This window comes from Thamnophis sirtalis, unplaced genomic scaffold (assembly GCF_051295495.1).
Source record: "Thamnophis sirtalis isolate CommonGarterSnake01/CBP01778 unplaced genomic scaffold, rThaSir2_p1.2 scaffold_5, whole genome shotgun sequence".
Lineage (NCBI taxonomy): Eukaryota > Metazoa > Chordata > Lepidosauria > Squamata > Natricidae > Thamnophis > Thamnophis sirtalis.
The window spans coordinates 122,172,199-122,196,948 of record NW_028261385.1 but is presented as its reverse complement, the minus strand read 5'-3'; the positions used below and the strand labels follow the sequence as shown (position 1 = coordinate 122,196,948).

General features: G+C 39.9%; 1 protein-coding gene across 6 annotated transcripts; it reads right to left on the bottom strand.

The window, feature by feature from the left end:
- Positions 1-551: 551 nt before the first annotated feature.
- On the bottom strand, positions 552-24,750 carry CEP68 (centrosomal protein 68). Of its 6 annotated transcripts, none has more exons than XM_087716819.1 (8): positions 24,610-24,750; positions 15,316-15,430; positions 12,373-13,794; positions 11,013-11,135; positions 8,241-8,337; positions 6,683-6,845; positions 3,518-3,567; positions 552-2,749 (listed from the first exon to the last, which is right to left on the bottom strand). In XM_087716819.1, exons 2-8 carry the CDS (start codon positions 15,358-15,360, stop codon positions 2,721-2,723), a joined length of 1,929 nt encoding a protein of 642 aa, XP_087572945.1. In that variant the 5' UTR covers positions 15,361-15,430; positions 24,610-24,750; the 3' UTR covers positions 552-2,720. The 6 variants fall into 6 exon arrangements, with proteins under 6 accessions (XP_087572945.1, XP_087572946.1, XP_087572941.1 ...); XM_087716820.1 differs by having other exon boundaries at positions 12,373-13,791; XM_087716815.1 differs by lacking the exon at positions 24,610-24,750 and having other exon boundaries at positions 15,316-16,851.

Sequence of the window (24,750 nt, the reverse complement as noted above, 5' to 3'; positions counted from 1 at the left end):
CATATATAACTTTTGTATAAAGAAACTAATCCATTAGTGCCTGATATCTGAGTTTTAAAGTTACCAACTTGATAAAAGAATATCTTAGTTACAAAATAATTTGAAGGAGTCATTGACACTTTTTGTAAGCAAACACACTCAGATGTGGTTGAGAGGCAAATGTATTAGCAAATCTCTGAGAAAATTTCATCCCCACTATGGGATAGACATTAATGATCTGCAACTGGAACACACAATACCTTAATTCTTCATAGTACTGTTGTTAGAAGATTGAAATTATTGAATTTCTGAATTTGCTCTTTAACTTCAACAATAAAGTGTACTTCAGAATGAGAAATGTTTAATCAGTTGATTCATAATATGCTTTTAGTATTGTATCAATTCATAAATGTATTATAGAAGAAAATCGGCTACAATATTTAAATGATGATTTGGGGTCATTCTAAAAGTGCTGAAGATCTTGGCAATAATAAACTCTAAATGTTATTAACTGAGCACACTTTTTAAAAAAATATCAAGTGTACTGTTCTGACTTTCAGATGACGCTTAGAATACTAATGAATATATATTTCAATACTTTTGTTTGCTAGACTATATCCATGCTTCTTTTAAAACAGTAACTTGTTAACATTATGAACAAAGTGACTATACTTTTTTCCCCAATTTATGTGTCAGTTCTAGTTGTTTTTAAATCTGGGAAGCAGTCTACAAAAGGCAAAAGATTTGGGAAAGAGTAAATCTGATTTGTAAATGTCTGAAAATATTTAAGTTCTAGGTTTTCATGTTTTGTGGAGTAAGTTTTCATGACCTCGTGGCCCTAATGTGAGCAAACTATGAGGCCACACCTAAATTCCATTGTTTTGGTCTTCTCGAGTCTCCTTCCAACTATTACAGCTATTTAGAAGATGGAAACAAATATAAATTCAAACGCAGACATACAAGTATATTTTTAAAATGTCTAAAATCCATGTGAAATGTGTTTTCCTAACCCTATGTTTTTCTGTCTCACTTGCCTTGGTCATCACTACCACAGAACTGTAAAAATTCAATCTAAACTCTACATGAAATCTATCTCAGCTTTTGAACAGTCCTACATGTTGAAATGCCACCAGAACAGTAACTTAGTGCCTTAGATTATATCAGTCACTAGCAGTTTCCTAAAATGAATTAATTCAAAATAAATTTTGTGGGAAAGCCCATTTATGCTGCAGCATCTATGTCATGCAGATACTACTTCATAGCAACGCCAAAAGTGCAGCTCTTAACACTTAGCAGCATGCAAAAGTATCTTATAGGCTATTTGCACATCATGCTAGGCTAAAATATGAATCAGTATGTATGCAGGCTACTTGATTAATTTAGTAGTAATTTTGCTCAGGTTTACCTATATGAATAATACTAAGAGATTTGATACTATGTAGTCACTTTGTGGTGAGATGGGTGGCAAACAAATTTAATAAATATTTTTTTCACCTACCCCTTTAAAAAAGTTAATTTCTTGTTTCCTGTGGAAAGGAAAGTTGAACAGTTTAGGAAGGAGACATTATCTTTAGTCTATCAACTGCTCTTGATTTGGCTTGGAAATTTCCGTTTCAAACGTTGGGTTTTAATTATAAATATGGTAAGCATTATTATTATTAGCCAATTGTAAAGAATACGAAGAGTTGTATCTCTGAGCACACACAATTCTTTTTTAAACTCTAATATGGATTCAGGATTATGGGAAATTAGGAGATAGCATCATTAACTACAAGGTTTATGGAGGCAGCAAAAAAAGGTATATGCAAATCTACTCATGCTACAATATTGAACTGAGATTTTCTGTTACAAGCGGAGTCTCTTGTATTCTATAATGAAAACATAGAACCAACCTTCATCCATGAACTAACAACTAAGAACAACTTTAACTTTAACTACTTTATCAATTTGCACAGAAACGTTCTATTACAATCTAGTGGTTGATAAGTAAAGGTGAACAGTGCCTAACGCCTTGAAAAAAAATATAATTACTTTAGCATGAATCCTGCACAAATAATTGTTGCACAAATAATCCTGCTAGTCATGTAACTGCAGCTTTAATGGTCGATTATTTAACTAATACTGAAATCACTTACCTCCAGTGCATGTTTTAAAATAATAAAATTGCTTTATTTGAAATGTAGCTTCCATATAATTTGTCACATGAGATAAACTGAAGACTTACAATTATTCACTCAAAAAAATACAAAACAAATAATAGGGCTATACATTTTTTTATTAGTATTTGGAAGCACTTTGGATCTCCCATAAAAAAGTATTTTGGCTGTTTTATACAACAGCCTCTATTTTGTTTCAGGCAGCAACACAAACCTGAAAATGAAGGGTTGTTGCTTTAAGAAGTCCATTAATCATCTGACTTTCAAATCAACTGTAACTTTTTTTTGAGGCTCAAGTGGAATGTGTATCTCACATAAGCACTTCTGAATAATTTGTGAAGCACGCAGAGCCCTGGCAAATAGATATCCACATTAGAAATGCATCATTAAACCTTCTGTCATTCCAACATCAGAAGTTTCCCTTCCACACTGTTCTTTTAATACTTTGTTGCCAGATATAAAGCCCGTTGTACCTTCTAAACTTGGAAACCAAGCTTGATGTCACTGCAGCCCTTCAAAACTTTGAAGAAAAAGTTCTTGTTTCTTGGAATAGGGTCCTTCATACTATTTATAAATGTAGTTAGTTCATTCTTCCACATCAACAGAAGTTTTATCTGAAATAAAATCACAAACAGCTATTCTATTTCTATTCTCACATTTTGAATAGAAATTACTGAGCATCACATAATAATTATGTTATCTGAAATGGAGCATATTATTCAAATTAGACTTGTACCCAAAAAGCACAAAAAATTGAAATGCAGCATTTTTAAAGTAATAAGGGTAGTCCTGGATTTAATACCATTTGTTTAGTGACCGTTTGAAGTTACAATGGCACTGAAAAAATGGCACCATTTCTCGCATAATGGTTGCAACATCCCCTTAGTCACATGATCAAAATTTGGACGCCTGGCAACTGGGAGAGCCCGTTTGGTCTAGTAGTTAAGACACAGGCTAGAAAGCAGGAGGATTGAGTTCTAGTCCCATCTTAGCCATGAAAGCCAGCTAGGTGACTTTGGGCCAGTCTCTCAGTCCAACTCATCTCACAGGATTGTTGTTGAAAAAATAGGAGAATGAGGAGGTGTTGGTTATATTTGCTGCCTTGAGTTATGTCTAAAAATAATAAAGGCAAAATACAAACAAACAAACTGTCATGTATTTATGAAACTGCAGCGTATTGGGGTCAGGTGATCCACCTTTTGTGAACTTCTGACAACAAACATCAATGAAGAAGTCAGGTTCACTTACTGTAACAACCATGTTGCTAACTTAGTAATAGCACTTAATATACCACTTCACTGTGGTGAGAGGTTTACAGGCCTCTAAGCAGTTTACAGAGTCAGCATATTTCCTCCAATAATCTGGTTCCTCATTTTACACACCTTTGGAAGGATGGAAGGCTGAGTCAATCTTGAGCCAGTGAGGATAGAACCTGTGGCAGTCAGCAAAATTAGCTTGCAATACTGCATTCTAACCACTGCACCACCATAGCTCCTACTGTAATAACTGGAGTAATTCACTTAACTGTGGCAAGAAAGATTGTAAAATGAGGCACAACTCACTTGACAACTGTCTTGCTTAGGTAATGTAAAGTTTAGCCTCAATTGTGATCATAGGTTGAGGACAACATGTACTCCGAATATATAATCTTACATTTACTTATGAAAAAGCCTGCTTATTCTACGCTGTATTATATAAATTCAGAAAATGGGGGAGGTGGGGTGGGGGGACATCCAAAGAGCAGGGCAAGATAAAAGAATAAAAAAATAAAGGAATACATAAATACAGAGAAAGATAGTGGTGCCTTCATTCATTATTCTTAAATCACTTTATTCTTGTTGAGTATTCTTTCTAATGCTGAAACTTGTCAGAAACAGATGTACCATATTTTTCGGAGTATAAGACACACCTCCCACCCCAAGAGGGTGAAAACCTGGGTGCGTCTTATACACTGAATGTAGCCCTACCCACCCGATGGCCCCCACCCCTTAGCCTCTGCCTCCCAGCAATTTACCTCCTTGCAGCAAACGGGGGAAATGGGGCTTACAGAGGCAGCAATAGGCCATGGCCGTGATAGCGAACCTATGGCACGGGCCTGCCCGCTCTAGCCATTGCCACTCCTTCGCCCCCAGTGCCAGGACTTCTTGGCAATGCTCGCCTCACCCGGCAGCAAGTGGTGTGTGTGTGTGTGTGTGTGTGTGTAACGGGGGCTGGCTGGGACCGATCAGCTGCGACGCTGGCAAAGAAGCCTTGGTTTCCTCACTGCTCTGGAGGAAGAAGGCAGGGATGCTGGCTGACATTTGCCTCCCTTACTGTTCACCGCCGCTGCCGCCCCTGCAGGACAGAGCATTACCGCCCCCTCCCTGCTGGCTTCAGCCCAGGCCCCGCCTGCCCTGCTTAGCTGGGCGGGAAAGTGGGGAGGGAGTGAGTGGCGATGAGCAGTAAGGGAAATGAGCGCCAGCCAGCATTCCTGCCTTCTTCCTCCGAGAGCCGTTGCAGGGGAGAAACCAAGGCTTCTTTGCCAGCGTCTCAGCTGATCGGTCCCAGCCAGCCCCCGTTATACACACAGACACACAAACACAGACCACTTGCTGCCGCATGAGACGAGCATTGCCAAGGAGAAATTAGGGGGAGAGGGAGAAGGCATCCCTAGCAGGTTTGTTTTCTTCTCCCCCTCCTGGTGATTTCTCCCCACAGCGCTCACCTTGCATGGTGGCTCTCAAACAGGCGCAACGCTCTTCCAACAGCTGAGGAAGGAAGAGAAGCCAGGCTCTCAGCTTTTGGAAGAAGCGCCCGCACCCGCTTCATTCTCTTTGGGAGCCGCCTTGCAAAATGGGGAATTTTCTGACATTTTGCAACTGGAGCCAGCCCAGCACCCTGTGCACATCAGCCACCCGGGAGCCCCAAGGCCCACAACCACCATCTCCTGAAGCAAAAATGGCCTCCCCCAGCCTCCCGGAGGCCCTCCAGAAGCCAGAAATGCCTTCAAGAAAGCCTCCGAAGGCTGGAGAGGGCAAAAAACGCCCCCAACAGGCCAACTGGAAGTTCAGAAACAATCCGTTTCTGACTTCCAGAGGAGTTCTAGGGGGCGGGGGAGGCCATTTTTGCCCTCCCTAGGCTTCTGCATGCGCATGGGGGTCAGGTGTGCAAGTGCAGTTGGGGGGGAATTGAGTGGGCATGTAGGGGGGCAGTAGCGCACATGCAATTCTGGCACGCCATAAAAAACAGGTTCGCCATCACTGGGCTATGGCAATCCCTGCAGCCTGAAACAGCTGATCTGGAGGCCCATGCTGAAATTGAAAGTGTAACTTGCTATTTGCTGCAGAAGGCAAATTGCTTGGAGTCAGAGGCATATATTTTTTTCTTGTGCTAATCAGGCTGTTTACTGCAAGGAAATAAGTCAGTAACTATAAATGTATAGAATCTTCAAATTATTAGACTTATTTTTTAAAGACTGCTTTATTATTGTTCTAAACAACTTAACAAAATGAAGAAGCTTTTTAAAATAAATGCTTGATCTGAAGAGGCCCAATGCTATTGTATCTTCTTTTAAATAGCAAAGAACATATACTTCCAGAAAGCCACATCAATTTTAACAGCTTCTTTACAAGTATAGTCTGAAATGTAAGTGTCCTGTTATCTAATTAGACCCTGACTTAGTCTTGTTTGGAGTAGAACTAAGTAGAGAAAAGTTAGTGTGAATACATTTAAATAAACTTTATGTCATTAATATACTGTCATAATGTACATTTATCCAATTCCTTGCTATTTCTATGAGTCAGGCACTGAAATACACCACAAACAATATATATTGTCTGTACTGTTTGCTGTTTGTTGCAAGGAGGCAAATTGCTGGCAGGCAGAGGCAGATTTTTTTCCCTTGTTTTCCTCCCCAAAAGCTAGGTGTGTCTTATACTTTGGAGCGTCTTATACTCCGAAAAATATAGTAGTTGCCTAGGTTACACTCACTAGACAACTGGCATTCTTAACCACTCTGGCCAAAGCCATACAGGCTGTGCATTTTGGGGGGGTGGTTTTGCTGTGGAGTCCTTAGTGCTTTCTGAGCTTGTTTGTTTGCAGCTATTTCATTTCCTGACAAGGTCACATCCTAAGTGCTAGTGAATGTGGAGTTTGCTCCCTGTTTATATATAGTAGTTTGTCCTGTCTTTGTCAGTGTCGGTGGAGTGTATGGGTTTTTCCCCCCTTACTGTATCCTTGATTAGAGTACACTTTCTGCTTGATTGTCAAGTGATAATCTCTGCCTATCCGGATGTTGGCTGCTGGACAGGATGTGCGTCTTGTGTTTTTATTTGCCTTAGTTTTTGTTTTGTTTCACCATTTTGGAGGAACAAGATTCAGGAAGGCAACCCTAAATCTTTTACCTGATTCACTTGGTTAAAGGAGTTGAGGACAGAAATGATGTTTTGCTAGTTCACAAGTTAGAAAATTCTACATGGCCTTAGCATGAGATCCGGGAAGATATACTTCAACAAAAAAATGTATTATTTAATATCCACCCTTCCCAGCGTCCTTTCCCTCTTGCTTACTCAGATGTATCTTTGTGGACCGCAGTTTCTTGAACATCACAATGCTTCTTCAAGCCATCATCACGAGTACACATGGCTGTTAAAATAGATTCATACAATCGTTCAGGATGGCTTTTAAGCATCTCCGAATGTTTTGCAATCAAGCCAAGTGTTTCCTGTAAAACTATTAAGCAAAGAGTAGAATACAAATTATACCATTCAACAGCTGAATAGCAGGATATAAGCAAGCTTTTCCAAATGCCTACACTAAAGTTACAAGAGTAAGTGCTACAGAATCTGGCTCCTTTATTTAACCATGTACTGATGAGAAGCCGCAAATATTCTGACTCTTTCCTATACCCTGTTTCCCTGAAAGTAAGACCTCCCTGGATAATAAACCCAATTGGGCTTTTGAGCGCATGCACTAAAATAAGCCCTTCCCAAAAAATATTGCAACATAGCAGCAATCATGAGATGACCATGCTCATTGCCTCCTGCACCTTAAAAATAATAAAACCTCCCCAAAAGTAAGACCAAGCATTTATTTCGGGCGTCCAAAGAAAATAAGACCCTTACACACGGTACCTTTACAACAGGACAGGCCTGGTCTGAACATAAAGTCATGTGTTTCTCTCAACTTCTGATATGTGAAGATACCTAGCTTACTCTCCCTTAAAGATTATTGTAACATTACAGGGGGGAGCAGAAACTTAAGCTGCTTGAAAAAAATGGAATATCAAAATAACTAAATGTGTGCTACAATGTAGAGGTTAAATTACAATGGCCACAAATACTTTAATGTTCTGCAATACAACCCTTTACCAGTAATTGATTAAATTTTGAAAAGACTTAAAGTTTGTTCAAAGAACTCAAACTTGAATTTATTCGGCTTTCAGAGAAGAAGTATATGTTTCCATTATTTCATCATCATTGAAATGTGTGTAATTTAAGACGAAATCCTTATCAAATTACTAGAAGTAAATCCTACTGACAAACACCTTAAGACTTATATCTAACTTGCCACTTGCAGGCTCACTATTTCTAAAACGAGAACTAGTGTTAAAAAAAAAACAATTTTCCTTAAATGGGCCCAGCCCCTTTTTATAGGTCCTCGCTTAACAATAACTCATTCAGCATTGTGTTTGAATGTATGACGGCATTTGAACTTGAACGAGTCATACTACCAATCTTTAAAGTTCTAGTTACCATAGCATCCCATATCACATACTTGTGATCAAGGTGCTTGGCACCCAAGTAACAAATGCATCTTATGGCATCCAGCAGTCATTTGATCACTATTTGCAATCTTCTTTGCCAAAGACTTTTCTGGCAAAGTCAATGGGAAAATCAGCAGGAGGTTACAAATGGCCACTACATTTAATCCTCACTTAGTAAATCTATGGTTATTCACTTAATGATGGCAATTGGAACTGCTGGAACTTCTGTCACCAGATAGCATGTTCACATGACATCACACTTTACCACTACTTGCTTAGCAACAGAAATTCCAGCCCCACTTACAGTTGTTAAGTGAGGACTATTTATATTTTCAAACTCTTATATGTAATTGCTTCCTTACCTGGTGAATTTGTTGACATGCATTTAAGAAGATTTTCACCATCCTGCAACACGCTTTCAGTCAATGCTTGGTACTTAGCTAAATCTTTTTTTAATTCCTGTCAAGAAATATTGTGAAATGTAATGCACAAAGCGGGAAAAATCATGTTGTGATTTTTGATTACTTGCCTAGATCAGGTCCCATTGACAAGAATTAACTGACTTGTTCAACATAATTTATATGATAATGATTTTTTTTAAAGAAACTAACAAATTATCTATTATTCAAAAAGTGAGTGAAATCCACTGAGAGCTTTAAACACAATATATTAATTTTGACATACAACTCTCACAATCTTCTCTGGAGTCAGAAAATTCACTAAAGCAGATTTGGTGAATGACATCTGGACAGAGTGAAGAAAAGAGGGAAGGGTCACTGCGTAGATTCCTTAAGTATTTTATATAATAGTGAATGTTAGCCAAACATATTTATAATAACACATTTTAACGCATTTTAATAAAAATGCGGTAAAAGTTAATTTTTGATAATTTTAATTAATTTTAATTAATTAATGAGGTTGCACTTTTGGTTGCAAGCATGTTCTCTTCAAATGAATGAACCCTCTCAATTAATCTGTTTAAGATTGCCTTGGACAAGTTTAATATCCCCCATCCCCAATCCTAGTATTGTTTAGCAATCTTGTTGCTAAGTAGAGAAGGTTTCGTGAGGGAGTTCATTCATTCAAATTTTTCCCTGTACAAGTCGCCAAGAGTTGTTTTGACTGTGTTAGTACAGGAATATACCGTATTTTTCAGAGTATAAGATGCACCGGACTATAAGATTCATCAAGGTTTTGAAGAGGCAAATAAAAAAAAGTAGGTAGTTAGAGGGATAGAGAGAGGGAAATACAGTAGGGTAGGTAGGGGGAGAGAGAGAGTAGGTAGGTAGGTAGATGTTTCCAGGTGTATTTATCCATGTGCTGGAGAAGGAAATCCAACAATCTGTAGCACCTAAGACTTTGTTTCTGCTGGCATAGCACTTAATCTAATTTTCATCAAAGAGCTTTCCAAAAGGGGGGGGGGAGTTTTTGCACTATGCAAACCTCCTAAAAATGGTCCATTTTTTGTGAAAACGGGCCCATTCCCCCCCCCCAAAAAAGGGCATGAATAGCCTTTGGAGGGCTTGCAGAGTGCTCCTGGGGGATGCCCCCCCAAACAAGCAAAAAATGGCCCATTTGTCGTGAAAACGGGCCTGTTTTTTGTCAAGAAAATTGCATGCATAGCCTTATGGAGGCTTATGGAGTGCTTCTGGGGGCGGGTGGCAAAATTGATCAAAAAATGGCCCGCTTTTTGCTCATTTCTGCCCTCCCCATTCCCCAGGAGTTCTCTGAAAGCCTCCTACAAGCTATGCATGACCATTTTGGTGAAGGGGCAGGGCCTCAGGAGGCAAAAAATGCTGTATTTGGTATCTAAGATGCACCCAGATTTTCAGCCTCTTTTTTGAAGGAAAAAGGTGCGTCTTATACTCCAAAAAATACCATATTTTTCATATTCATATACACTGAATACAGCATTTTTTGCCTCCCGAAACTCCACCCCCTTCACCAAAATGGCCATGCATAGCTTTTAGAAGGCTTTCAGAGAGCTCCTGGGGGCTGGGGAGGGCAGAAATGAGCAAAAAACGGCCCGTTTCTCCCCCCCTCCCCAGCTGCACACTGTAAGCTTCCTAAAGGCTATCCATGCCCCTTTTTTGACAAAAAATGGGCCCATGTATTGCTCGTTTTGGGCCCCTACCCCACCTCTCCAGGAGCACTCTACAAGCTTCCTAAGGGCTATTCATGCCCTTTTTGAAGGGAAGGGGGGGGGCGTTTTTGTGAAAAATGGGCCGTTTTGGGGAGGTTTGCAGAGTGCAAAAACTTTTTTTAAAAAATTTCCTCTTCAAAACCTTGCTGCGTCTTATACACCAGTGTGTCTTAATACTCCGAAAAATATAGTATATAATGAAAGAAAACCTCTTCAACATTATATTCACAGAGCAGTAGTTTTGTCCAGTTACTAGATAAAAAGCTAAGTGGTGTCATGTATTAGAATGAAGTACTTTTGAAAATTTTGTATATATTTTAATCTGCTCAACAACTATTCTTCTCTAGGTAGACAGCTCATCAAGAATTAGAATCAGCATCCAGAATAAAGTATGTAACAGATCAATAAAACATTACCATTACTGGCATTAAAGTTAGATTATGCAAATGAATTCCATGTTTTATTTATTTATATTTTTTTTGTCCGTGCCTGAGTCAGTGTACTCTGGTGACTTGCTTGGACTGGTCTTTACAATTTTCTTGACAAGCTTTTCAGAACTGGTTAGTCCTTGCCTCTTTCCTAGGCTGAGAGAGAAAGGTTCATCCAACTGTTTAGGGCCTAAGGCTGAACTAGAATTCACAGTCTCCCAGTTTCTAGCTTAGTACCATTGCATTCCATACAGGGCATTAAAGGAGACCAGTATTATTCTATGTGGATTAAGAACTTAACTGAAGACATTTAATTATTTTGATAAGGGTTCACACCATTTTACAACTATCTAACTGCCATTTTCAAGCATCAATTCTGCCAATGCAAAGAAATACATATGATGACTTAGCATATCTTTCCAATGTCTTCTACAAAGGGCTGCAAGAAAGAGTTAGCAATTGTAGGCTTGCATATTACCCAGGCTGCATAAATATATATGTATTACAAGTGTAATAAAAACGAACACCACTACTGAAATTCAAGGAGAGAATATAGTTGTTACCAGGTAGTTTTGAAATGATGCTTTAACACTTTCAACGTCTGGCTTGGGAGGAATCCATTGCTCTGTAACTTCTGCCACTTTCTCCAGCCAACGAATGAGCTCTTCCAACTGACAGCAAAACACCTATAATAATTCAGGATAATTCAGGAAAAAAAGTATTCATTAAGCTACATTCAAACTTGGAACCAGTGGATTTGATCGGCTTAAATTGAACGATTGCCACAGATTATTGTATGTATTAATTGTGAGGAAATAGGAATATTTACCAAGGTCATCACAAAGTTTGCAAGACTCCAGAGAGTGCTAGCTTATATTCTACAAAATACTCAGATATTTCAAAACAGTAAAATCCAAATCTCTGAAATTAAAAAGAAAAATGTAGAACAGGACTATTCCAAATTTCTGTCAGGAACTCTTCTTACTGAAAAAACATATGGGAAATTATGGGGAAACATCAGTGGATTCCTAATTACAGCTGAAAACATTGAAGTTGGCTGCCCTTCATACATTCAAAATTCAGAAATGAGCCATACTGATAAGATCAAATGGTAGGTAGGAAAGTGAAATATGGATGGTGACAAAAGCTTTCTAGAGAACAAAATTCTTCAGAGCAGCGTACCAAGAGAGTCGTTTTGCAAATGTATCATCACCAGGACTGGGCAACTCATTCAAAGCAATATCTTCTAAATGGTATTGGTGCAAGTAGAGCACTTTTTTGAAGTGCTTGGGGACTTGGAAGTTCAATGCAGCTACTTTAAGAGTTTCCTTGGGACTCTGCATGTTTATCAACAATGTTCTGGGGGGAACTGCCCCCAAAATATATATGTAACTACTGTATGCTAGCTTTTCACAAATCCCTACACAGCTCTGTTTATTATATTGTCATATTAATTTGTGATAAGCTAAGGATGTGGAAGATTCCATAGTCCATCATTGGAGAAAATCCTCAAATTAAAGGAACAGGATTTGGACAGAATAAGCAGTTGAACTTCTTGCTAGAATTCATGTAGTGATGTCCCTGGGAACTCAGAAAGTACAACAACACTGAATAGTAAAATGTTCCCATTTAAACTAAGTGTAAACCAGCCACAACACAGGGTCTTAATTCCTGTACAAAAGAATACATGAAGGTCAAAGGAGGAAAAGATATGTTGCCCAGCAGACAAGGTGAGATGTTAATTTATAGTAGTGTGAAAAGCTTATTAATTCTTCTGAACTATCTATATTCATGCAATTTGGTGATTGACAGTATGAACTGAGCTTTCACAAAGACAATGAACCCCAATGAAAACTTTAAAATATACATAGTATGTTTAATTTTAAAACAATGAGATTGAGATTTCTTTTTTTTTTAAATCACCTTAATACACTGCGCAAGAGAGTGATGGTCCTTCTTTTCCTTCATAGAAAGGAACTCTGGGCATCTTATTTCAAGAAAATCAGTGCTAGCAGTTTCTCTTGACTCGCTTTCCTGCTCCTTGCTGGTCCGATCCCTTAGAATGTCCATCTCATCAGGTTCTTGGAAATTACATGTATGGAAAGAGTCAGAATACAATTCCCACTGACTCTCATTACCATCGCTGCTATCCCCTTGAACCTCTGACAGAAGCTGCTCTCCATTCACACTGATGCAGGGGAAGTCATCCTGTACCTGGCCAAATTCAGGTTTCTTTATAGTCAATGCAACTTTAGCTAGTCGCTGCGCCAATGTCTCTAACTCCATGAGTTTTGGTGGCAAGGAGAGATATTCATCATCAGTGGCCCATTTTTGCTGAAAGGCCAGTACACTTGTGGTGCGCAAGAAGTTTCCACTAGTAGCTCTTCTCCTCGAAACCCCCCCATGTCTCTTTTTGTGGCATTCCTCAGTTACAAAAGTGGAATGAGATGGCTCAGAGCACCTAGGAGATAAACTAGGTGTCATCCTTCCAGAAATGTCAATTCCACCCTCCGCCAGGGACATTTTCCCAATGGGTGATATTCTGTAATGAGAAACTGGAACTGAGCATTCAAGCTTTTTCAAGAAAGGATTTGAAAGTCTCTGTATGGTAGGGCTCTCCCTGGTTTTGTGTTCTTGGTCCCACATACTCACAGACTTCAAGGTACTCTCGGGGGAAATGGAGAGGCTATCAAGATCAATTCCAGAATCGTGAACAGTGGAATATTTGAGATTTTTTGGAAGCTTATATTTTGGCCGTAAAGGATAAGTATAATCAAGCAAGTCCTCATATTCTTTATTAGGATTCCAAAGGGGGGACTGACGGTCCGGCGATGGTGGTAGAAAATCAGGTATTGCGCATGCCCAGTAATCAGCCTGGAAGGCGGACATCCCTCTCATTTGCCCTGCTACAGAACAGCTTCTTGCGGGTGTTAGTTTCTGCATGCCCAGTTTGGAACTTTCTTCATAGTCGGTCAGGTTGTTTTGATACCAAGGAACAGGCATTTCATACGATGGACAGGCCCCAGTAGCTGAAACACTTCTTGATCTTTTCAGTTCCTGTGATTCAAAGCCAGTGTCCTCCAGATGTTGTGAGGAACTGAAATTTCTAGGCAATACAGACATTTTGGCACTGAAATGTGGGCTTCTTTTATCTGGTAAATGCCTTGGAGTGGACGAATAAGGGATAACTAGTGCTTGTCTCCTACAGTCCGTATCACGATCGCTAAGGGACCTGGCGGCAGGACTAAGAAACATGGCAGTTGGAGCTTTTGTTGGGAGAACTCTTGAAAATTCCAGCATATTGTGAAATGGCTTAGTTCCATCAGAGCATTTCACTCCATCCTGCTGAACAGTTTGTTTCATAAAGGAGAAAACAAAAAAAGAAATATCATATTCCAGGACATTTAATTCAGAGTAGCTAACGGCCTTTAGCTTAACTCACAAGAATTAAATAGATGTTTACATGGATTTAAGCAGCGAGCTACAACTGCTATATCCATCAGTAGATGGATTTTATTTTATGAAATGTATACGCCATCTGAATTCCAGAGATTCATAAGGTACATCAGGTTTCATATAAAATCTGCATTATTTTATCCTTCCTTATGATTTAAACATAGCACCAATCTGCGTATCATGTATGACAGAAAGCTAAGAAAATGCAAATATACTCACTCAAATCCTGTTTGACAAACCATCTGCAGGAGTCATGCAACAAGGGACAAACTATTCTAAAGGACAAAGCATAATGTGCTTTACTTAGCTAATGGCTTTCTTCTCTGGTACTTTCAGGAAACGAAGTCTAGATCCAACACTTTCACATCGTGCTAAGCTTAGCTAATCAAAGCTTGTCAGCCACTCTGTTTCACTCAGAGCCATTCAATGCCTTCTGGAACAACATAGTTGTCTCAAAGGTGTCTTAGACCTTAGTGTGATGTACAGACGGAGCCAAAGCTGTGTACAACAATTCACACTTTCTTTGAGAAGAACAGACCCACGATAATCTTGTAATCAAGGATTCTGGAGAAAGCTAATATTGTTTATTAAAACAGAAAACTATACTTCTTCCATTTAAATACGTATTGGAATAAAAACATCCATAAATTATGAGATTTTTATTATATTTCTACATGAAACAGAAAACCAAAGGAAGAAAATAAAACCCTGGAGAATCTAAATGGATGTCAGAAGGAGGGAGACAGAGGCAACCTGTTTTATATTAATTAAGCTTTCTTCATATAATGTATCATATAACCAAAGTTTCAATTTTTCACAGGGAGAAGATATATAATATACATGATCATAACTATTGCTCCAACTATTTACTCCAGATATTTTATCAGGGAGTTTAGTGTTTGCCAAGATTTCACATGAGTTTATTTTTCCAGCATTCTCCTTTTTTGCCACTATAGACTACATGACCATTATTGATCAAAGCCTTCAACAGTTGTATCTGTGATTAAAAACCAACACTCCTCTTAAACATTCATAACATTAGTCCTGTAACTTCAAATAATAGTGCAAGTGCAAAATGAGAAATACAATCCATTGGCATCTTTGTTCACCTAGGTGCAGAGTGAAATATAAGAAAGATTGTAGAAGAGGAGACAAATTTATTTCTACATCTTTAGTTACAGATGAGTACAAGTCAGGGATCATTGAAACTTTGTCATGCTAGGAATACATTTTTTTAATGTAAAACACACAAGGTATATCAAAGAAATGCTGATTCTGCTGTGTCTAAAGGTTACACATCCCTTTTATAAACCTCTATACATTACACCAATAGCAACATTTAATTTTTTTTTTAAATCCATATTATTTTCAGTAAGATGATTAGCATAATTAAGAGAAAAATACTCTTACCTGGTGCTTTTCAGAGTTCAAATCACTTCTGCTAAAATGCCGCATGTCACTGCCATTAAGGTTTTTGTCAATGAGTAGCTTTCTTTCTAAGTACTTTGGTTTCTTTTTGTACAATCTGTTAAAAGGCATCAAAAATATTTATGCTTTTGATTCCTCACAAAAACACCAGAAATATTGCAACCAGTTTCCTCTATAGCTATGGAGTTTTTGTACTCCATTCTTTTACAGGTAGTCCTTGCTTAACCATTCAAAGTTCTGACAGATTTCCCCCCTTCTTCCCCACCCCAAATTACTTAAGACCTGGTTCTGGAGTTATGACAGGATCCCACCCCATGGACATATAATTGCATTTTGGGCTCTTGGCAACTGGCTTACACTTACAGCATCTGTTTGCAGCATCCCACTGTCACTTGACTGCAATGTTTGGCATTTACTCCAGGTTTCTGGCAAAAAATGCTCATTGGATAAAATGGATTCATTTAAGGACCACAGCATTTGTTAAGGGCCATTGCAAAAAAGCTTGCAAAATTGCTCACAGTCTCATGATGACATGCTTAATGACCATTATTTCAGGACTTAATTACAGTTATAAATAGGGGATTACTATACGCCAGCTCTTCATCTTCTGCATCCAAGAGTTAATGACTTTTCCTAATTAACTCAAGACAACACAAGTCTGGTCCCGCATGACTTTACCTAATATCACACCTGTCCCTCATACAGCCTCTAAAGGAGACTTTTTAACCTCTGAAGTCATCTATAAAACATATCTGTTTAATTTCAGCATCTCAATCACAAATCTGAAACAATGACATAAAACCCGAAACAATTATTTCCCAAGCACTAAGCTTGCATTGTTATGCCCTCTCCTGGGTGCTATCTTCAGTGGGACTGAACTTCATGTGAAGACCCAGTTGATTTTAAACTTGGATGCATGTTCACTTGGGTTGAAGTTCTGGATAGACAGAAGAGAGGAAAAGGAAGCTGTTATGGAGGGCCATGAATTGATTATTTTAGAGCTGATGTTTAACTAATGCTATAAAGCCTATAGATCCCTTTGAAAGGGACCAAATCTAATGAACTTTGTGCTATTCACATAAGGATTTTATCAGACATCCAATGAACCCAGCATATGTGAAAGTTACATCATGGTTTGCTATAGATGTAATTATTCTAAATACATAGTCTAAATATAATGCATTGTTTAGTACAAAGGCTGATCACAGGTTATTCCTTAAAAGTTATGCTAACAGCAGTTCCAAACTGACTAATGTTTTCTCAGAGCTGATGTCCATATCATCACCACACCGGTGCCAAAACCACACCAGCAGCCTTCAAATCTTTTTCCTGCTTCCTCTTATAAGTTGTAGGAACATCCTCAACTTTGCCCTCCCTATCTGCCATCTCCGGCTGCATTGTCATCAGACAGGAAACACTTGCTTCCATGTTCTTTCAAACAGGGATCTCTGTCAAAACTGGCAACCAAAGGGAAAGGAAGGATGCAGAGAAGGGGAGACAACAATTGGAGATATTCAAAAAGAAACAAAGGAATTGACACTTGCCAAAAAAAAAAAGCACATTTTGTGGTTCAAATTAAATAATTCACTTCCGCGGGCTGATGTTTTAAACTCAAATTTCGTTTCTTAAGAAGAAACGAACAACTGGGACTATTGGCCTGGAGCTTAAGGATGAACAAGATAGTGCTCAGTCATGGATTTATTTCTAGGGAAACTGCTTTGTAGGGTCCCAACTATCAGAGAGACTTGTCACCAGTGTGGTCAATGGCAAAGATTAGAAACAAAAGGCCTGGATTTCATCATAGGTAAACATCTTCCAATGTATTTTTTATGTGTGCCTTCTGAAAGAGCAAATCTATCAGGAAGAGTTAAATACAGGATACAGCTTCATGATAGATTTGTTCTTTCAGAAGGCACACATAGTGTAGTCTCTATTGTCACTGTATATCATGTATACAATGAAATTGGTTTTAGCCTCACTGGTGCAATCCATGACAACAAATACGAACAACATAAACAGTATAAAGAATAATCCCTATGCAAGTAATTAGGAAAAGAAAAAGAAAAACTAGTCATGAAAACATAAAAAGATGTTGGAAGATGTTTACCTATGATGAAAGCTAGGCCTTTTGTAAACAGCCTCTGTTAAAATGACCATTTTTGTTTCATTCCATGCTGTCTTCGTGCCCCTGCCTGTGTACAATCAAAGCTGCAGTATTAATGCCTACCAAGTACCACCTCAAATATGGTGTGGCTAATGTTACCTTCCCCAACAATGATCTGCCTCACTACCACATAACACATCTATGCTGTTTGGCAACTGAACAGTTCTCATGCCAGCCCTGCTTATAAAGCTACCCAACCCTCAAAGACGCCTCTGCTTCCTGTAGGACTAGGCAGACATCTGAACTAAAGCTCCCACAAATCTTTGCCATTATCCACGCTGTGTCCCAGGAGGCATCACAATGTTCAGATCTGTGCTAAGTTGATGCTGGCCACATGGACTCCATTTAATCCCCCAGGACTTCACCAAAGAACTCCTCAGCACATACTCACAATTATTATGCACCTCAAGGCAAAGTTTTGTCTTCCCTGATATGAGCAGTAACAATGAGTCTTTCTGAACAACAACAACAACCTCTTTATGTATTTGCCCATTCCTGCAAGCAAAATCAATGGCAACAAACAGCTCAAATGCTAACCAGAGATTAGCATTCTGTGAAAAATTCAATTCACACTTGGAAAGAGTTGGCAAATGAACTCTCTGGGGAAAGCTACCGGGCAGTGCTGCCTTGTTTCAAAAGAAGGACCCTCTTGTATTACAGCTGGAGGAAGTCTTCCAGATTCTAGACTCTTTGCCCTCTGTTTCTTCCTCCGACTAATGCAAAGCACTGAATTGAAGTGAATGTTATCTAGGCATTCAACTCAGCTTTTGCTTTGCATCAGCACAGTTAAAACAGACAGTTTAAAAAGGAGATTCACACATTCATGGTGGGGAAACAAAACAGCCTCTGTGACTCTATTTAATCTTCAATAAAAGGCAATATATATCATGGTAGCAATTGTAGAATAGAAGAAAGGCAGCATATGTTCATTTCTAAGGACGTCTACCTAACCACTATGGGAGACTACTGTATGATGAAGCGAGATCCTTTCATCTGGCTCAACAGGCCAGTCCTCTTATTATCAGCTTCGGCTCCTCACAATGACAATTATAACATACAGAATATTTAAAGACTCTCCTTACACATGAAAAAAAAACCAGAATGATAAGCTTTCTTAGGATCTTTTCAGTAGGGATCTTTAAGGACCAAAGCCACCAGAAAAAGCATCTGATGAAGGCCACCATTCTATTTTTGTTCTACTGTATCTCAAGTCAAACAGCTATGACCCCATGCAGTGGTGGGATTCAAATTTTTTTACTACCCGTTCTGTGGGTGTGGCATGGTGGGCATGGCAGGGGAAGGGTACTGTAAAATCTCCATTCCCTCCCCACTCCAGGGGAAGGTTATTGCAAAATCCACATTTCTTCCCAATCAACTGGGATTTGGGAGGCAGAGAATAGATGGGGGTGGAACCAGTCATAGGTGGTATTTACCAGTTCTCCGAACTACCGTATTTTTCAGAGTATAAGACTCACCTTTTCCCACAAAAGAGGCTGAAAATCTTGGTGCATTTTATACGTTGAATACAGCATATTTTGCATCCCGAATCCTCACCCCTTCACAAAAATGGCCGTGCATAGCTTGTAGGAGGAGGCTTTCAGAGAGTTCCTGGGGGCTGGGAAGGGCAGAAATGAGCAAAACCTGGCCTGTTTTTTGCTCAATTTTGCCCCACCCCCCACCCCCAGGAGCATGGCCAAGCTTTCATTACGGAGCCAGGGCACCTCCACCACCACCGCCATCCCAGCCTGGCTTTTTCCGCAGCTTCCAACCTGAGTCTTTCGGAAGTGGCCGCACTGGGCATACGGTGTATGGTTGTACGCTCTGCAGGCAGCTGACCCACAACCATAGTGTGTGCGCCCAGAGCAGCCACTGCCGAAAGACTCGGGTTGAAAGCCACGGAAAAAGCCAAGTTGGGATGGCGGCAACAGCAGAGGTGCCCTGGCTCCGTAATGAGAGCTGGGCCATGCATCCTGAGGCTGGGAGGCGGGTGAGCGAGAGCGGAACAGCCAATCATGCAACCCCCCTCTCCAGCCATGCAGAGTGCCATTCACTGGCATTTCGAAGGCGCCAAGCCGCAGGAGCCGGCAGCGGCAAACAGGCGCTCACACGGCTTGGCAATACCCTTAGGTCAGTGAATGGCGCTGTGCCCGGCTGGAAAGGGGGTTTCTGGGTGGCTGCTCATGAGCGTGGTTGCTTCATGGCTGTTGTGTTGCACTGCTGCATCAGCGCAACACAGCCATTCGCCCATGAGGCTGTGTCTGGCTCTTTGGAAGTCCGCTTGCAAGAGAGCAGCCGCCCGGCAACTCCAAAACAATAAAACCTCCCCCCATAATAAAGCCCAAGCCATATTTTGTAGGTAAAAAGAAAATAAGACCATGTCGTATTTTCGGGGAAACACGGTACCTACCTACCTACTTACTCACTCTCTCTCCCTACCTACCTACTGTATTTCTCTCTCTCTCTCTCTCTCTCTCTCTCTCTCTACCTATCTACTCTCTTCCTAACTGCCTACTATATTTCTCTCTCCCCCGCTCTATCTACCTACATACCTACCTACCTACTCACTCTCCCTACCTTCCCTCTGTATTTCTCTCTCTCTATTTCTCTCCCTCTATCCCTCTCCCTACCAAACTACCTACCCTTTCTCTTCCTACCTACTGTATTTCTCTCTCTCCCTCTCTCTCCCTCCCTCTCTCTCCCTACCTACCTACTGTATTTCTCTCTCTATCCCTCTATCTACCTACCTTTTTTTTTCAATTTGCCTCTTCAAAACCTTGGTGTGCCTTATACTCCGGTGCATCTTATACTCCGAAAAATACGGTACTCAAAATTTCCTGCTGAATACTACCTCTGATTCCATCTCAAGTAACTCAAGACTGTAAACAAGTTAAGATAACTGGAAGCAAATCAGCACTGAGAATCAAAACATGACAAGATAAAATAATTTTTGACCCTCCATTAGAGATTTTACAAAGAGACAAAATATGTTAACAGGAAGGCCCATGTGCTGTTTTGATACTCTTTGCTGGCAGGCATGGAAAATGACAGAAGATGGGTCAAGGCTGGGAGAACTGCTTGGCTACTTTGGGATGACAATTCATTCCTGATCTCTCCTCCCCCCACCCACACCCACCCTGTGCCAAGGGCAACGTTAGTAACAATTCTCCCTTTGCCCTCCATAATAGCACTGACTACATGATGTAATGATACAATTATGAAGATAATATAATTTTCAAGTGGCTTTTTAGAAACAAACTGCACACTGCAATCCTAGTATTACAAAAGATAAACGCAAATGAAATGCTTCAAGTATTTTGCATTGCTTGCACAATAAATCTAATGTTCAGCTTAAAGACATGGCGGTGCCAAAGTAATCAGAAAGTTGTAACTCCCAATGATGGCAATCATCTAAAAGTGCAAAAAAAGTAAAGTAAGCATTTACAGACCTTTATCACAAGCAAGAAACATTAATTACATCTGAATTGGCGCCAAGACTATGTTCAATGCCCTTTTCTAATTATACATTATTTGAGCATCTGTTATTCCACCATCGTGGGAGCTCAAGGTAGTCCAAGGATAGGAATTACAATTAGAAAGAATTAATTTTTATAATCATTCAACAAAAACTTTGAGATTCCCACTGGAACACAGGGTATTAATAATTATTAGTAATAAGTACTGTTTATTTCTCCTGTATTCTTAAAACTACAACAGGCTTCTGTTTATTAAATAAGTTCATCATCCATCACGTTATGCCATCGCAGCCAAGGCTACCACCTTAAATGCTAAAGGGGAGAAAACTTCATAAAAATATTTACATTTACACAGACATTTTGCAAATTTTAATGAAAATTATAACTTAAACTGCTCTGGAAACCTATACAAAACTCAGTTGCCCATTCATTTTGAATCAACCCCCCATTATAAATTGCCCTTTCAATTCTGGATTCACAAATGTAGTTTTGTTTTGTAAACTGAAGATGGAAAAAAAAACCAATAAGATGTGGAACAGAACTAGCTTCATACTGCTGAAATGTGAATTTTGCTCAGTGAAAAAAGTGACTTACAACCACCCATGGTCATGTGATCAAAATTTGGGCATTTGGCAAATGGCATGTACAGTATTTACAATGCTTGCAATGTTCTGGTTTACATGCCGTTTTCAATCTTCCCAGCCAGCTTCCAACAAGCAAAGTCAATGGAGGAAGCTAGTTTCCCTTAACAATTCACTTAACATGATGGAAAAGGTTGTATAATCAGATGTGACTCACTTAGCAACTTAGCTGCATATCATGTATGATATGCTGCTCTTCAGCATTAAGTGATAGCTTGTGTCTTTCACAGCACAAGTATACAAACAGATATCTCAATAAATAAATTCATTCATAACACTTACTGACGTTCAAACTAATATTTGCATCATGACCCAAATGATTTCCATTTAGAAATTATGTGTTTAAAAATTACATACCCACAAGTTCTATTTTGTTTGGCGGAGTGCCAAAATGATTGCAGTATCAATACCAGTTATTAATGAGTATTACCATATTTTTTAGAGTATAAGACGCACCTTTTTCCTCAAAAAAGCGGCTGAAAATCTGGGTATGTCTCATATATCAAAAACAGGCCGTTCCCCCCCCCCCCCCCGCAGCACTCTATAAGCCTCCATAAGGCTATACATGCAATTTTTTTGACAAAATCAGGCCCGTTATCGTGAAAAACAGGCCGTTTTTTTGCTCTTTTTTGCCCCTCCCACCACTTCCCAGGAGCACTCTGCAAGCCCCCCCAAGGCTGTTCATGCCTTTTATTTGAAAAAAAATGGGCCTGTTTTCGTGAAAAACAGAACGTTTTTCGGAGGTTTGCAGAGCACAAAAACTCCCCCCCCCTTTGTGGAAAGCTCTTTAACTGATGAGAATTACATTGATTAAGTGCTGTGCCAGCAGAAACAAAGTCTTAAGGTTTGTCAGTGATTTCCTTCTCCAGCACATGGATAAATACACCTGGAAACATCTACCTACCTACTCTCTCTCTCTCTACCAACCTACTGTATTTCTCTCTCTCTCTCCCTCTATCTACCTACCTACTCTCTCTCTCTCTCCCTACCTACTGTATTTCTCTCTCTCTCCCTACCTACTGTATTTCTCTCTCTCTCTATCCCTTTATCTACTTACCTACCTACTTTTTTTTAATTTGCCTCTTCAAAACCTTGGTGCGTCTTATACTCCGAAAAATACAGTATATAAAGAAGTGTCTTGCTATTGAAAAAATATTGAGAAAACTAATTTTCTGGTTTATCCTATAATCCTGGTATTTCATTGTAGAACAGACTCAATCCCACTCAACTTTTTTGAGATCACCCATAATCTACTTGATTTTCTATAGGATTTACCAACTTTAGCAATTCTACAATAAAGTTTGACAGGGGAAGAGAATTATATACCATCCAAGGTAAGACTATGATTTCCACAGTGTGCATTCTTTCAGCCCTAGTTAATTCTGATTCAATTTAGGGACAACAAATAAACTACAGGTAGTCCTTGATTTGCAACCACAATTGAGCCCAACATTTCAATTGCTAAGTGAGACATTTCTTGAGTTTTGTCCCATTTTATGACCTTTCTTGACATGGTTATTAAGTGAATCACTACAGTTGTTAAGTTAACACCGGCATTTGGTTATTAAGTGAATCTTGTTTCTCCATTGACTTTACTTGTCAGGAGGTGTGGGGGATGAACACATGATCCCAGGATACTGCAACCGTTATAAATATGAGACCGTTGCCAAGCATCTGAATTTTGATCACATGACCATGGGAGCGTTCAATGGTTGCAAGTGTGAAAAATGGTCATAAGTCATATTTTTCAGTGCTGTTGTAACTTTGAACAGTCACTAAACAAACTGTTGTAAGTCGAGGACTACCTGTATTTCCACTTTTTGGGGATAATCAATTTTGCACCTACCCAAAGCTATATAACAACTTACTAACAGCTGCATATTACATGGTTTGAAAAGCCTTAAGGATCAGCTTTTGTTCTTTTGTCAATTCTGTTCAGCCAGATTTAGAAGGGGTTTATGTACAATCTGCATGTCTATAGACTTCTTCCACACTCCAATCAAGAACAGTCTAACTGCGCATAAGCAAACCACATTTTCCAGTGTAACTCTACATTTTTAGCCATTATGAACAGTTCCCGTAAACTTTTAGGCCTGCTTATTATTTCTTACGCTCTTCATAAAATATCGCTTAATACCGTGTTGGAGTTCATTTTTCTATAATTCTCTTGCACGATAAACAGAGCATCTTCTTTCTCTTTCTTTCTTTCATCGTAGACCATTCAACACGGATTAGGTTGAGGGGGAGAGAAGAAAATAAACGCTTTTGCTTTACAATCCGCCTTCTGTTTTTTTTTTTTCTTTGCTCACAGAATCGAGCTGTCAATCATTCCCACCCACTAACCAAGCCCTTGGATTCGTAGCGTTCCCGGCATTACTGAAGACTTTTGACGGCCGTCGGAGGAATTCTGTTTCTCGGTGAAAATATTCAGCTCCACAGGTGGCCAACTGCACGATCTGAACTGCCATCCGAAAGACCGCTGGCCCTTAACAAAACTAAGAGGGTCTCGGCCGACAAAGAGGAACGGGATACGGGGGTGTGAGCCACACATACATGCCGTACGCTTTTACCGAAGCACAATCAAGTGAAGCCAGGCGGAAAGCCAGAAGTCCCCCGCCCCGCACCCTTTTCCATGTTTTGCCCACCCAGCGAAACCTGCTGCTTTCGCTTGCAAACAGTTTTGAGATGCCCAAACCGAAGCAGGAAGGCAGAGCTGCAAAACAAAAGCACTCTCCAGTTGCTATCAACTTGCAAGAGTTGCTACACCATTTCCCGCCCGAAATAAAGAGCGGTGGCGTCTGTAAAAGGAAAGCGCACCCCCCGCCGCCCCCAGGATACAGACGATCCATAACTCAGGTGCGCTGGGCCCGATTCTGTCCTCGCAAGATGAGGGACCATTTCACGCAATCACTACAACAGCAATTTCAGGCCCAGCAAAACTGCTTGGCCCCGAACCCGGAAAGCTGAAAAGCAGGGGGGAAAGCATAATAATCTTTACCCGGGAGACCAATGAAGAGCCTGCAATCGTAGGTCGCTTCTTTCGCTCCTCCACCTCGGAGAGCCTCCGCCGACGGCCGAACCTCCCCCTCCAGTGGCAACAATAAAAACGCTGCTTCGCCCGTGCAAGGCTGTGCGCACG